We start from the raw sequence: 16,600 nt of genomic DNA on the forward strand, positions 1-16,600 counted from the left end.
TGGTCTATACGACAGCACGGCATGGTTAATAAAAAGTGAAACAGTGATTTTCCTTGTCCTGAGCATCTAGAATATCACCTGCAACCTTACTTACAGCAGTAATTGTACTATGCTTGGCTCTAAATCCCGGCTGGAATTGAGATAAAACTGAGTTATTATAAAGAGAGTCTTTGAACTGTGACTTCACCAAGTTTTCCAAAACTTTTGCCAGTGCAGACAGTTTAGATACGGGACGATAGTTATCCAACAGGGACGGATCTCTACCTTTATGTAAAAGCGTGACATGGGCTGCTTTTCAGACTTTTGGAATGGTATTACTCACCAATGAAAGATGTAATATGTGAGTGAGAGGGGCAGCAATGATCTCTGCACCAATTTTTTGAAAATATGGGTTTAATTCATCCGGGCCAGATGCTTTCTTAATATCATTCGATTGGAGTTCCTTTACAACTTCTGAAAGCTCAATCTCGGTAAAATGAAATAAATGAACCGTAGGCCGGCATGTGGCAGTTTCATTCACGGCCTCATTTGAGATGTTAGTAAAGAGTTCAATATCAAATACATGCCCAGCTTTAGCAAAATGCCAATTAAACATGTCAAGCAGTTTATTATTGTTAGTCACGTCCATTGAATGTGAGGTCAATTTCAGCAGAAGACCAGAAGAGTTTGTGTTAAAATGATGGAAAACCATTAAATCCATGAATGTTGTCGGGTTATTGAGGTTTTCCTCGGTAGATTTCGTAATAGAAGCTCGATTTGCATTTCCGTATTAGCAAGGCGCACTTATTTCTCAGTGCCTTGAATAACTGCCATTCAATCTGGGAATTACCCTTTCTGGCTTTGGCCCATTGTGTATTTAGTTTATGGATCAAATCAGATAATTCCACTGTAAACCAGGGATTGTCTCTACCTCTTACCCGGTACTTTTTGAGAGAGGCATGTTTATCACAGATAGTAGAAAACATAGAATGAAAATAGGAGAATGCCTCTTCGATATCTGGAATAAGTACAATCCTGTCCCAGTTGTATGCATAAAGTTCATGCAGGAATGCCTGCTCACAGAACTGCCTAACATTTTGTTTGACTATAAACCGAGAGGGCACTTTGGGGATTTTAGTGTCTCTAATGCAAGCAACTGCACAATGATCACTTAAAATCATTAGCGGAAAATCCCAACGGCCGAGTATTTATGCGGATTGTTTGTTAGAATAACATCAATAAGTGTTGACTTAGAGATGTCTTTGGGATTGAGTCTTGTAACCGCATTTATAATTTGAGTAAAATGTCATGTATTGCACAGTCCTCTTATGGCCTCAGAGTTTGGAGATAACCAATCCCAGTTTAAATCGTCCATAAGGACCTTTTCATTTCCCCCCCAACCACGCATCAGTTCAGCCAGAGAATCCAGGGATTCTACTTTTGCAGATGGAGGTCTATAACGTCCTATCAAATCTAAGTTCACAGCATTTGATAACTGCAGCTTCAATGCTAAAAACTCAAACTGTTTTGGTTTAGTTAAAGACCTTAGTTCAGTCACCACATATCTGTCTTTAATATAGATGGCTATACCTCCCCCTTACTTTGTCGGTCACATCGATAAACATCAGAACCATCCAAGCCTATAGACTGATTTATAACATATTTCTTAAACCAGGTCTCGGACAGTACTAAGACATCTGGGTCAGCAGTGTGAACCCAGACTTTAATCATGTCCAATTTTGGCATCAAACTCCTCACATTAATATGCATCAGTCCCAACCCTGATCTAGTTTTAAAATCATTTGGAGTGGGAAGTTCATCCATAGCCAATGGGCCTGGGTTTGGGTAAATTTACATTTACATTTTTACATTTAAGTCATTTAGCAGACGCTCTTATCCAGAGCGACTTACAAATTGGTGCATTCACCTTATGATATCCAGTGGCACAACCACTTTACAATAGTGCATCTAACTCTTTTAAGGGGGGGGGGGGGGGGTTAGAAGGATTACTTTATCCTATCCTAGGTATTCCTTAAAGAGGTGGGGTTTCAGGTGTCTCCGGAAGGTGGTGATTGACTCCGCTGACCTGGCGTCGTGAGGGAGTTTGTTCCACCATTGGGGTGCCAGAGCAGCGAACAGTTTTGACTGGGCTGAGCGGGAACTGTACTTCCTCAGAGGTAGGGAGGCGAGCAGGCCAGAGGTGGATGAACGCAGTGCCCTTGTTTGGGTGTAGGGCCTGATCAGAGCCTGAAGGTACGGAGGTGCCGTTCCCCTCACAGCTAAATGTTTCCTGATCCGTAGCCAATGGGCATGGGTTTGGGTAAATGTTTCCTGATCCATAGCCAATGGGCCTGGGTTTGGGTGAATGTTTCCTGATCCATAGCCAATGGGCCTGGGTTTGGGTGAATGTTTCCTGATCCATAGCCAATGGGCCTGGGTTTGGGTGAATGTTTCCTGATCCATAGCCAATGGGCCTGGGTTTGGGTGAATGTTTCCTGATCCATAGCCAATGGGCATGGGTTTGGGTAAATGTTTCCTGATCCATAGCCAATGGGCCTGGGTTTGGGTGAATGTTTCCTGATCCATAGCCAATGGGCCTGGGTTTGGGTGAATGTTTCCTGATCCATAGCCAATGGGCCTGGGTTTGGGTGAATGTTTCCTGACACCAAAAGCAGAAGAATAATAAAACACCTCGATTTGTTTTTTCCTAAAATCTCTCTGCACTTAGATGATTTAAAATAATCCAAACTACAGTCATCTGATACATCAAACAGTTTCTAGCCAAACCAAACCCTGTGGATGAGAAAGTTTTATGTGCATGTCACAGTAGGAGTCAAATGGTAACACAATCGGATCCCTCTGAAAGATAAAAGCTGCTATACCATCAGTCAAAGTAGGGTTTAGCGGTATCTCTGGGTCAGGGAGATGAGATTTGTTTTTGATAATTTAGACAATGCCATAACCCATTTAGTAATAACCCATGTAGGCAGCAATTAAAACCATTTGTACAAAAATAGCAATTTTAACCACTGAATCCAGCAGTTCACTAAAACAAAAAGAAAACAACATTTAAATATACTGAGTCAATCTTTTGAAACCTTAAAATTCCCCAAAAATGTTCAGCTGTAGCCTACAGGTCTAGTAGTTAGAAAGCAAGTGTGTACCCGAGCGCTGTTGCCTTAGTTAGAGCGGTCAGCGCGTTCAACAACCGCTGCAGGAATGTACAGACAGGGATTTTGCCCAGTGTGTGGGTCTGGTCAATGCACCCAGTCGCCTTGCCGTAGGCTACCGCACAGTGAGGCAGAGCGGGCCCAGTAGACCAATCACTGGTGGCTAGTACACCCGGCAGCGGTATCCTGGGATAGGAAGCCCAGCGCACAAACCTCCGGCTTCCACCGCACAGCGGGACAGGAGAGGAGTCAGAAGCCTCCGGTAGAACGGCGAAACACAGATAAAAACCTGACCGTTGAGGAGTATCCAAGGCTAGTCGGCTCAACGTGTCTAGACCGTCAGTCACAGCACAGATGTATCCTCTCTCGGCTTTCAGGGAGGGGACCACACCGGCTTTATCTCCTCAACCAGCAGATGTCAATGAATGGTTTTGCTAAGTAATACAAACTTGGAACACTTGAAACAAACAAACAGCGTGACACAACACGCTCGGCAAACCTGCCCTGCCGCCATCTTGAACTAGTGTCTAGTTTGAGAAACAGCCGTGTTTATGGACACCGGACGGATCACCATTTTCCTACAGTAACTTAATTGGTTTGACCGACAAGGTTTCCTAGTTGGAAAGGAACCCCTGCCTGGCTGCCGTAACTTTTTTTAGGTACCCTATTTGATTAAGTGGTTATGTGACTAGCTGGTGATGAGACTAGGTCAGCGTTTCTCAATCCTGGTCTTGGGGAGCACATTTGAGTTTTTCAAAGGCTTGATGATAAGTTGATTATTTGAATCAGGTGTGTAATGCTAGGGCAAACATTTTAAAATTATGCACCCCTTGTGGTCCCCGGGACCAGGATTGGGAAACACTGGACTAGGTGGTACTGGCATGACTGCCTGGAGTTACAGGGATTGAAGTCAGTCAAAGATGGCAAGGTTGGCAGCTGTAGCCTGGTATTAGGTGGCACGGGCTGATGTGGTGACGAGACAGCTGGGAGTGTTCCAGGCCATCAGTGGAGCAGCAGAGTTGTGGGAATGAGACCCGGCAACAGAATACTGATGAAGCATCAGGGAATCGGCTCTCTGGGCAAAGTTCCCTCGTTATTTCCTACTTTCTCAATCATGTTGAATCAATGTTGCTGGTAGGTTGAATATTTCTGAAAAAGGCAACAACATACTGTACGCTGTTTTTGTAACAGAATTGATACATTTGGCTATAACGCAAGTTGACATAACCGTTAACGTCACGTACCAACTCATCTGATCACCAAGACTGTGCTTAATCATGTGTGTTAGTGCTGGGCTTCCATAAAAGCCAGCACACACACACACATCTCCCTTCCAGTACCCGGAATGGAAAACACTGTTAAAAAAATTATAACATAGCCTTCCCAACAATAACATTAACATATAGCTCTCTTATGTACATGTGGAATGACTTGCTGTTCAAGAACATCGCAGAGTCCATTTAAAATATCCACTAGAGGGCCATTCCCCTTTTGTCGTCCTTCCTAACAAGTCCTACAGTACATCTACAGTACGCCTGGCTCTTACAGTGCTCCGCTCTTTTACTCAGTTTCTCGTTGCACTGCTTTGTGTAGAACAGTTAAGAAATGAAACTGAATCATTCAGACACGGAATGGAGGATAGGGAAAGAGGGGACTGTTAGACATAGGGACTAGGGTGGGGACTGAGGTAAGTTAACATTCATAACGGATGGGATATATTGGCCGAGAGCCCAGGAAGACGCTACCAATCCAGGAACTCTTCTAGAATTACACAGCGAGTGAGACAAACCAAAGGATTATAATGGCTGTGGGGCGGAGGATTCAGATTTAACAGAGCCTGTATGGGTTTTATTACATAACCACAGATAAAAGGCTATACACAGTACGAGAGTGGGGAAAAATGTAATACACTCAAAGGAAATAAAGAGGGTGGAGAGAAATATCAAAGGGTAGGATCATTATTTACTAAAAGGTACAGACAGAGACTATAGACACCAACGGCCTTGGCCCTGGCCCCTGGGGTAGCGAGGATGCCACAAGTCATGCATAATGGAGTGGCGTGGTCGATAAATTGGAGGGTGTCCCGTCATTGGACACAACGCTTGTTTAGACGGATTGAATTTGGAATGCAGTGAATTGTATCGTTGTGTCTGTGCGTGCCAGCGTGTGCATGCGTATGTAGGAGCAGGATATGTGTGTGCGAATTGCATTATTAATCCCTTCCCAAGTCGGGAATGCTCTGATGTGAAAATATTTATTTATGTCGAAAAGCCATTGCTCCTCTGCTTTTCAATCAGACTTGCTTATTGTACAGGGGGTCAAAGCATTTTTGGATTAGTTTAAATCAATATATATTATATTATTATTCTGTGATACTTAAAAACTGTACCTGAATCAACCACAATAAAATAAATAAGAGCGAGACGTCGCCTTACCTGGTCTTGGTAAACAAAGAAGAGCGTGATGGACAGAATCTCCAAGAAGAAGATCAGGAGGAGGAGGATGAAGAACTGTGGAGAGAGGAGAGAGAGAGAGGAGAGAGAGAGGAGAGATAGGAGAGAGAGAGAGGAGAGAGAGCGGAGAGAGAGAGGAGAGAGAGAGAGGAGAGAGAGAGGGGAGAGAGATGGAGAGAGAGAGAGGAGAGAGAGATGGAGAGAGAGGAGAGAGAGGAGAGAGAGATGGAGAGAGAGTGCATTAGAACTTTAACTTGAGAAACAAAGAGTGGGAGAGACAACGTGTCAGGAAGAGTGAGTTGAAGAGACATGAGAGATCGAATGCCTTTGGATCATTCCGCCTTATATATATATTTATGACTGACAGAGAAGGAGAGGAGTGGAACAGTAATACTCAGAGAGACAGGTTGAGCCGGTATACAGTGAGATCCAAAAGTATTGGGACAGTGACACATTTATTATTGTTTTGGCTCCATACTTCAGCACTTTCAATTTATACAAAGACTATGAGGTTAAAGCGCAGACTGTTAGCTTTAATTTGAGGGAATTGTCATCCATATCAGTTGAACAGTTTAGAAATTTAGAGCACTTTTTGTACACATTTTAGGGGACCAAAAGTATTGGGACAAATTCACTTATATGTGTACTAAAGTAGTAAAAAGTTAAGTATTTGGTCCCATATTCATAATACGCAATGACTACATCACGTGACGACAAATATCATACACCCCAATAATACTAACTTCCCCTGTTATTGTAATGGTGAGAGGTTAACATTTCTTGGGTGTATATTTGTGTGCATCTGCAACTTTCCCACTCATCATTATTCACGATTCATTTAGGATTATCCGTAATCATGGTAGCATCCACATTAATGTAGAAGTGTTTAGATACATATTCTATTCTTATTTACAATAAAGGTGACTCCAAAATGACACAATACATTATTTACCATTCATTTCTATTGGGCACAAAATAATCTAAATCACAACCGAAACAGCAAAAGCATCCAACAAATTTGTAGAGTCACAAGCTCGACGTAGTCATTGCGTGCTATGAATATGGGACCAAATACTTAACTTTTTACTATTTTAATATACATAAATGAATTTGTCATTGCTTTTGGTCCCCTAAAATGAAGGGACTATGTGCAAAAAGTGTTGTAATTTATAAACGGTTCACCTCAAATGAAAGATTCCAGCCTGCACTTTAATCTCATAGTCATTGATCATCTCAAAGCTAAAGTGTTGGAGAACAGGACCAAAACATGTCGCTGTCCCAATATTTTACGTGATATATAACCTAACCTGTATGCATTTCGGATTTGGAAACGCTCACATATTTTAATCAACAAACCGTACCTCCTCGATCGTTTGCTAGATGAGATAGTTTCTGAGTAATACGTTGCCCCCCTACGTGAGCGCTCGAAAAAGTTACCACCCGATACATCCTACCCCCGCAAAGCAATCGTTCCGTCCCTCGCGCAGAAAAATGCTTGACTAATCTCAAACGGAGAGAAAAGGAGAGAACATGGGAGGGTGATGGAATGACAGCGAGTTTCAGAATGTCAAGGGAGTGAACGTGTGAATTTAAGAGTGCGACCAAGTCTGTGAAGACAGACTTTGGTTTACTGCAGTCTTGGTGTATGGTGCATTTATCTTTTTTCATTGTTAAAGCGTACTTTTCAGGCCTTTCTAAATGTGAAAAGCTAGTTAGAGTGGTTCTCAGAGTCCTCGTCAGGTTTGGGGCGGATGTCGCCTTCAAGGACTGCTTGGCAGAGCTTGTTTGAATGGGAGACCAAAGCAGGGAGGATTAAAAAAAATCTATATTATAAAAGAATGGCTGACTTAGTGAAGACCTTGCCTCTGCTCTCTCCTCGACTCAACCAGGAAGAAGCTGTTCTATGAGCTTGTCCTTTGTTTCCAGATACAAAGTGTGCCGGCTTTATTAACCTGTCTCGCCCCCCCGTTCCGCTAGCGGAACTCCTCCCACATTCCACTGAAAAGGCAGAGCGCGAAATTCAAAAAATATATATTTTTAAATATTTAACTTTCACACATTAACAAGTCCAATACAGCATTTGAAAGATAAACATCTTGTGAATCCAGCCAACATGTCCGATTTTTAAAATGTATTACAGCAAAAACACCACGTATATTTATGTTAGCTCACCACCAAATACAAAAGAGGACAGACATTTTTCACAGCACCGGTAGCATGCAGGTAGCATGCACAAAGCCAACCTAACTAACCTAGAACCAACCTAACTAACCTAGAAACAACTCCCTCAGATGACAGTCCTATAACATGTTACACAATAAATCTATGTTTTGTTCAAAAAAGTTGCATATTTGAGCTATAAATCAGTTTTATATTACTGCTACCATCATAGCTACAGTCAGAAATTGCACGGGAGTAGCCAGAGTAAATACAGACACCAACGTCAACTAACTAATTACACATCAGAAAACATTTCAGAAAAATATATGGTGGATAGCAAATGAAAGACAAAGATCTTGTGAATACAGCCAATATTTCCGATTTTTAAAATGTTTTACAGCGAAAACACCACGTATATTTATGTTAGCTCACCACCAAATACAAAAGACAGACAGACATTTTTCACAGCAACGGTAGCATGCAGGTAGCATGCACAAAGCCAACCTAACTAACCTAGAACCAACCTAAATAACCTAGAAAAAACTCCCTCAGATGACAGTCCTATAACATGTTACACAATAAATCTATGTTTTGTTCGAAAAATCTGCATATTTGAGCTATAAATCAGTTTTACATTACTGCTACCATCATAGCTACCATCATAGCTACAGTCAGAAATCGCATGGGAGTAGCCAGAGTAAATACATTTTACATTTACATTTAAGTCATTTAGCAGACGCTCTTATCCAGAGCGACTTACAAATTGGAAAGTTCATACATACATATTCATACATACATATTCATCCAAATACAGACACCAACGTCAACTACCTAATTACTCATCATAAAACATTTCAGAAAAATATATGGTGGATAGCTAATGAAAGACAAAGATCTTGTGAATACAGCCAATATTTCCGATTTTTGAAGTGTTTTACAGCGAAAACACAATATATCGTTATATTAGCTTACTACAATAGCTAACACACAGCAGCATTGATTCAAGACAAACGGTAGCGATAGCACAGTTCGACAGATATATGAAATCGCATCCCAAATTGGGTCCTTATCTTTGTTGATCTTCCATCAGAATGTTGTACATGGGGTCCTTTCTTCAGAACCGTCTTTGTTTGGATCCAGAACGAACTATTTCCCTCTTGAATTAGCAAGCACACTGGCCGTGCGGCGCTAACCTCTCCTTCTTGAACAAATTCTTGCAACGTATCACGTCTAAAGTCCCGAATAAATTTCAATAATATAATTAAACTATATTGAAAAAACATACTTTAGGATGATATTGTGACATGTATCAAATAAAATCGAAGCCGGAGATCATATTCACCTATAACGACGGTTTTCCAGGAGGCGATTCCTGGTCCAACTTCGCGCCTTCCAAAAAAAAATTATGGCGGAACTCTCACTCCAAGAGGTTGTATTCAATCCCAGAACGAGATAATCAAGTAATTTCTGCTCTCACTTCCGCATGACACCCAGGGGAAGGTGTATGACGTGTTTCTACAGTCATAAGTGACATGCCCTTTTATAGACAAGCTCTTGAAGAGAGACCTCGCTTTTGGAAATCTCACTTCCGGATAGGAAATGGGCTGTAAAAAGAGTTCTGTTTCACTTAGAGAAATAATTCAAACGGTTTTAGAAACTAGAGAGTGTTTTCTATCCAATAGTAATAATAATATGCATATTGTACGAGCAAGAATTGAGTACGAGGCCGTTTAAATTGGATACGATTTTTCCCATAAGTGAAAATAGCACCCCCTATCCTTAAGAAGTTTTAAGACATTACTCCAGTGTTTCCCAAACTCAGTCCTCGTTTTTTTTTTTTTTTTGTCCTAGCACTACACAGCTGATTCAAATAATCAACTAATCATCAAGCTTAGTACTAGTGCAAAAATCAAAATGTGCACCCATTGGTGTCCCCAGGACAGAGTTTGGGAAATTCTGCATTACCGTTATGCAACCGTGTGGGAAAACAATCATTTTAAAAACACAAGGCTGAAGGGGTCATAGAGAGAAAGGAAAATGGCGCTGCAGGTAGCCTAGCTGATTGAGAGAATGCCAAGAGTGTGCAAAGCTGTCATCAAGGCAAAGGGTGGATACTTTGAAGAATCTCAAATATATTTTGATTTGTTTAACCCTTTTCAGGTTACTACCTGATTCCACATGTGTTATTTCATAGTTTGATGTCTTCACTATTATTCTACAATGTAGAAAATAGTAAGAAATAAAGAAAAACCCTGGAATGAGTAGCTGTGTCAACTTTTGACTGGTACTGTGTGTGCACATGCATGTGTGGCTGTGAGGGAATTCCCCACTACAGTAGCCAAACCAGCCCTGTTATTTATGTTATGACTTGTTTCTCCTCTCGTCAGGCTTTGCTGATATCCCAGTTTAGTGGAGATCAATGCCTTGTCAGGGAGAGCGATGAGGAGAACTATAATCAAACTGCTGGTCTGCCATTGATCTCGGGGGGAGGGGGGGGGGGGGGTTATCGACTCTCTGTGATTCCCATTCAGCATGAAAGCTACCAAGGCTCTTTGATAGACGGACAAGGGAGAAACTGGAGGCGTGCCACTGTTAGACGGTGCCTCCCAAATCAATACCTTGAGGAATTCAGCTGCGTCGGACCGGTAACTAACTAACTTGGGGTAGCGGGGAAGTTACAACTGTGCTAGGTCCCCAAATTACTCTCGAATGGCAGCCCCTTTGCTTTGTTGTGTAGCCACTGATCTGAAAGGACTGGCTAGGCGAAAGCAATGCGGCGGTGTGGTGCTTAAAGTAGCTAGAATTCATATAGGCTGTATCTCAATCAATTAAAGAAATCTAATATTCTGGTGCTACCAATTAAAAATGTAATTTTGAGCCCCGGCTGCAGGTTAACCATAATGGAATGTTGACCATTTTGCTCGACAACCCAGTTTAGAGCGACCTGGTTCAAATGGACTGAAATGTGTTATCGGATCTGAAATTTGTCCCTACAAGACCACTTCAGAGCATTCAGACTGGAAGGAGCAGTCTCCAGTGTAAAAGTATGGCAGTCCACCAAGATGGCTGTTAGGCTACGTTCCATATTAGTACACTACTTAGACTGTGTGCCTAAAGCTTTGTTCCAATATGCATACTAGTAAACCACTTGAAATGTGTACAAGGCTCAGTGGCAACCCGTCATTCAGGGCAGGTGGGGCAGAGCCTGTTTTGAGCCCCACCTTTCTAGCCTGTTTTGCATGCTATTTTGGCATTAATACCTGTCACATATCAGTTTGCAAACAATGTAAAAAAATTAATAAATAAACATTTAGTTCATAAAGCTGCATACAACCACGGTCAATTTTTTGCTTTCTTGCGAAAAGCAGCTCCAAAATGCAGGTGTTTCAGCCTAGCTCAGTGCTTTCTGTGGTGGTGGGGCAGCCAGCGGAAAATACGGAGCACAGGGGTTGGTAATGTTCTCTAGTTGCACCGTGATTGGCTCAGTGTTCTGTCACTCATGGGGACACTACGTCACCGTCAAATCTAAGGGTAGAGCTCGAAAATTCAAGCCCCTTGGATGCTGCCATAGAGTTACATTAGAAGTGCACATCCAAGAAGGCTCAAGGTCATTGGCCACAGATAAAATGACGTCAAATGACGTTATATCTATAGCAGCTTTGATTGGACTGATCATGTCAACGTCATACTTTAGAAATCTTAAGTTGCAAGCTAGCAGTCATCATGAATTAAGTCGACAATCTACTTGCAAATCCTTTTTAATGAAGAGAAAGTATAGATAAAACGTATCGGTGCTCATCGGCCATTGGACATAAACATTACACAACAAGTTGGAATTCACAAATTCAACAATGAGTGGTTTGGAAGTAATCGGTGGCTACTGCAAGCATTGCAAAGCAATCACTAGCCTGCTATTCAGTGGAGTGTGTGTGTGGTCCCAAGTCTCTTTTCCAAGCTTAAAAGGATAAACATTCAAAATTGGCCATTGTGTCAATCCAGCATGTTTTTGGTCACTCTGAAAACAACTGGAAATTCAGAACTGGGAAATCAGATTTCAGTGAGTTCAAGACAACTGGAAACTCTGGAGAAAAAAAATTGGACTGGGAAAATTTTGAACGGTCATCTCGGAATTGCAAATCGGGAACTCGGGTCTCTTTCTAGAGCTCCGACCTGAAGATCACTGACATCATCATGATTTGACCTTGTTTTCTTCCGAATTCCCAGTTGTCTTGAGCTCTATGTGACCAGGTCAAAAGTAGTGCACTACATAGATAAAACATTCATGTCCGGCGCCGACAGAGATGGCCGCCTCGCTTCGCGTTCCTAGGAAACTATGCACTATTTTGTTTTTTTATGTGTTATTTCTTACATTGTTACCCCAGGAAGTCTTATGTTTTATTACATACAGCCGGGAGGAACTATTGGATATAAGAGCAACGTCAACTCACCAACATTACGACCAGGAATACGACTTTCCCGAAGCGGATCCTCTGTTTGGTCCACCACCCAGGACAATGGATCGGATCCCAGCCGGCGACCCAAAACAACGGCGCCGCAGAAGGGGCAGACAGAGCGGTCTTCTGGTCAGGCTCCGTAGACGGGCACATCGCGCACCGCTCCCGAGCATACTACTCGCCAATGTACAGTCTCTTGACAACAAGGTAGATGAAATCCGAGCAGGGGTTGCCGTCCAGAGAGACATCAGAGATTGTAACATTCTTTGTTACACGGAAACATGGCTCACTCGGGATACGTTATCAGAGTCGGTACAGCCATCTGGTTTCTTCACGTATCGCGCCGACAGAAACAAACATCTCTCTGGTAAGAAGAAGGGCGGGGGTGTATGCCTTATGATTAACGAGACATGGTGTGATCATAACAACAAACAGGAACTCAAGTCCTTTTGTTGACCTAGAATTCCTTACAATCGAATGCCGACCGCATTATCTACCAAGAAAATTATCTTTGATCATAATCACAGTCGTGTATATCCCCCCAAAGCAGACACATCAACAGCCCTGAAATAACTTAATTGGACTCTATGTAAACTGGAAACCACATATCCTGAGGCTGCATTTATTGTAGCTGGGGATTTTAACAAGGCTAATCTGAAAACAAGGCTACCTAAATTGTATCAGCATATCGAATGCGCGACCCGGGCTGGCAAAACACTGGATCATTGTTATTCTAACTTCTGTGACACATACAAAGCCCTCCCCCGCCCTCCTTTCGGAAAATTTGACCACGACTCCATTTTGTTGCTCCAAGCGTATAGACAGAAACTAAAACAGGAAACGCCCATGCTCAGGTCTGTTCAACGCTGGTCCGACCAATCGGATTCCACGCTTCAAAATTGCTTCGATCACGTGGACTGGGATATGTTCGTATAGCGTCGGACAATAACATTGATGAATACGCTGATTCGGTGTGCGAGTTTATTAGCAAGTGCATCGGTGATGTTGTACCCACAGCGTCTATTAAAACCTTCCCCAACCAGAAACCGTGGATTGACGGCAGCATTCGCACCAAACTGAAAGCGTGAACCACTGCTTTTAAATCAGGGCAAGGCGACCGAAAACATGACCGAATACAAAACAGTGTAGCTATTCCCTCCGCAAGCCAATCAAACAAGCTAAGCGTCAGTATAGAGACAAAGTAGAGTCGCAATTCAACGGCTCAGACACGAGAGGTATGTGGCAGGGTCTACAGTCAATCACGGACTACAAAATGAAAACCAGCCCCGTCGCGGACCACGATGTCTTGCTCCCAGACAAACTAAACAACTTCTCAGCTCGCTTTGAGGACAATACAGTGCCACCGACACGGCCCGCTACCAAAACCTGTGGGCTCTCCTTCACTGCAGCAAACGTGAGTAAAACATTTAAACGTGTTAACCTTCGCAAGACTGCCGGCCCAGACAGCATCCCTAGCCGCGTCCTCAGAGCATGCGCAGACCAGCTGGCTGGTGTGTTTACGGACATATTCAATCAATCCTTATCCCAGTCTGCTGTGCCCACATGCTTCAAGAGGGCCACCATTGTTCCTGTCCCCAAGAAAGCTAAGGTAACTGAGCTAAATGACTATCGCCCCGTAGCACTCACTTCCGTCATCATGAAGTGCTTTGAGAGACTAGTCAAGGACCATATCACCTCTACCCTACCCGACACCCTAGACCCACTCCAATTTGCTTACCACTCCCCAATAGGTCCACAGATGACGCAATCGCAATCACACTGCACACTGCACACTTGTCCATCTGGACAAGAGGAATACCTACGTAAGAATGCTGTTCATCAACTACAGCTCAGCATTTAACACCATAGTACCCTCCAAACTCGTCATTAAGCTCGAGACCCTGGGCCTCGACCCCGCCCTGTGCAACTGGGTCCTGGACTTCCTGACGGGCCGCCCCCAGGTGGTGAGGTTAGGAAACAACATCTCCACCCCGCTGATCCTCAACACTGGGGCCCCACAAGGGTGCGTTCCCAGCCCTCTCCTGTACTCCCTGTTCACCCATGACTGCGTGGCCATGCACGCCTCCAACTCAATCATCAAGTTTGCAGACGACACTACAGTAGTGGGCGTGATTACCAACAACGACGAGACGGCCTACAGGGAGGAGGTGAGGGCCCTCGGAGTGTGTTGTCAGGAAAATAACCTCACACTCAATGTCAACAAAACAAAGGAGATGATCGTGGACTTCAGGAAACAGCAGAGGGAGCAGCCCCATATCCACATCGATGGGACAGTAGTGGAGAAGGTGGAAAGTTTTAAGATCCTCGGCGTACACATCACGGACAAACTGAAATGGTCCACCCACACAGACAACATGGTGAAGAAGGCGCAGCAGCGCCTCTTCAACTTCAGGAGGCTGAAGAAATTTGGCGTGTCACCAAAAACACAATCGAGAGCATCCTGTCGGGCTGTATCACCGCCTGGTACGGCAACTGCTCCGCCCACAACCGTAAGGCTCTCCAGAGGGTAATGAGGTCTGCACAACACATCACCGGGGGCAAACTACCTGCCCTCCAGGACACCTACACAGGAAGGCCAAAAAGATCATCATGAACAACAACCACCCGAGCCACTGCCTGTTCACCCCACTATCATCCAGAAGGCGAGGTCAGTACAGGTGCATCAAAGCGGGAGCCGAGAGACTGAAAAACAGCTTCTATCTCGAGGTCATCAGACTGTTAAACAGCCACCACTAACATCGAGTGGCTGCTGCCAACATACTGACTCATCTCTAGCCACTTTAATAATTAAGAATTGGATGTAATAAATGTATCACTAGCCACTTTAAACAATGCCACTTTATATCCTGTTTAGATACCCTACATTACTCATCTCATATGTATATACTGTACTCTATACCTTCTACTGCATCTTGCCTATGCCGTTCGGCCATCACTCATCCATATATTTTTATGTACATATTCTTAATCATTCCTTTACACTTGTGTGTATAAGGTAGTTGTTGTGAAGTTGTTAGATATTACTGCACGGTCGGAACTAGAAGCACAAGCATTTCGCTACACTCGCATTAACATCTGCTAACCATGTGTATGTGACCAATACAATTTGATTTGATTTGATTTAGGGAATAGGGTGCCATTTGCGATGCAGCCTCAGTGTCGTAATCCTTTCAAGAGTTTATTTGCTGAGAAAAAGAACTCTCCAAGGCTCTAGTCTATTCATTGTGAAGCCAGACTGCCGTCCCTTTCAATAGATGAGTATAATTCAGTGTGTTGGTTATACCGGAGCACTTACTTTTGTTAAATTGGTCTGATGACGGTGTTAGGCTATGTTGGATGTCCTTGTGGTAAAATGAAAGACTAAAAAAAGCAACAAAAAAAGTAACTATCAAAAGTAAAAGATGGCAGCTCTATATCTATTTCCAAACAATGTCAATGTAGCTTACAATCTTTTAAATTGAAAAGCACATGCTTGACAGAAAGTATAATGATGAAACCTTCATTATGACACATTTTAGTGATATGCTAGTGTGGCTATTGGAAAAAAGCTTTCTATTCTCCAATGAATCTCATGGAGATAATGGAATAAAACATGATCTCACTAATAGACTTCCAAGACGTTTAGTACACAACTGTTGTAAAATGCCACCCATAAGTTATTGCAATGTTACAAATTACCACTCAACCTTATTACTTTGAATCACAACACATATCAGGCATGAAACACCACAGCAATTAGCACTGTCAAATCTTCATCTATTTCCCCCTCAATGATCAGTTCAGTTATCAAATCTCTAATTGCTTTTTTTTACTCTGTTCTCTCCCCAATTTCATGGTATCCAATAGGTAGTTACAGTCTTGTCTCATCGCTGCAACTCCCGTACAGATCCGGAAGAGGCGAAGGTCGAGAGCCGTGCGCCCCCGAAATACAACCCAACCAAGCCGCACTGCTTCTTGACACAATGCCCACTTAACCATGAAGCCGCACCAACATTTTGGAGGAAACACTGTGCATCTGGCTACCGACTCAGCGTGCACTGCACCCGGGCCGCCACAGGAGTCGCTGGTGCGCGATGGAACAAGGACATCCCTGCTGGCCAAACCCTCCCCTAACCGGACGATGCTGGGCCAATTGTGCACTGCTCCATTGGTCTCCCGGTCACGGCCGGGAGCCTGGACTCGAACCCAGAATCTCTAGTGGCACAGCTAGCACTGCGATGTAGTGCCTTAGACCACTGCGCCACTCGGGAGGGCCCTAATTGCTTTTCTAATGAAAGCAGAGGGTTAGAGCTCTTTTGAAATGTGAAGGCTCAAGATGATTCGTCAGTCGCTGCGAAAAAGCCTTTGCGAACATTGTCTTCCA

The 16,600-nt window shown here is 43.3% G+C and overlaps 1 protein-coding gene across 4 annotated transcripts in view; it reads right to left on the minus strand.

Moving 5' to 3' along the window:
* The window catches only part of LOC139563311 (tetraspanin-4-like), a 112,508-nt gene that overhangs the window by 18,547 nt on the left and 77,361 nt on the right, over positions 1–16,600 (minus strand). For 3 of the 4 annotated variants that reach the window (XM_071381915.1, XM_071381914.1, XM_071381912.1), the window contains one exon: positions 5,585–5,659. The exons of the other annotated variant lie outside the window; for it this stretch is intronic. In XM_071381915.1, the coding sequence (XP_071238016.1) occupies positions 5,585–5,659 (75 nt within the window). The remainder of the gene's footprint in view (positions 1–5,584; positions 5,660–16,600) is intronic. 4 annotated transcript variants of the gene reach the window in all.

This window comes from Salvelinus alpinus, chromosome 33, assembly GCF_045679555.1.
Source record: "Salvelinus alpinus chromosome 33, SLU_Salpinus.1, whole genome shotgun sequence".
Lineage (NCBI taxonomy): Eukaryota > Metazoa > Chordata > Actinopteri > Salmoniformes > Salmonidae > Salvelinus > Salvelinus alpinus.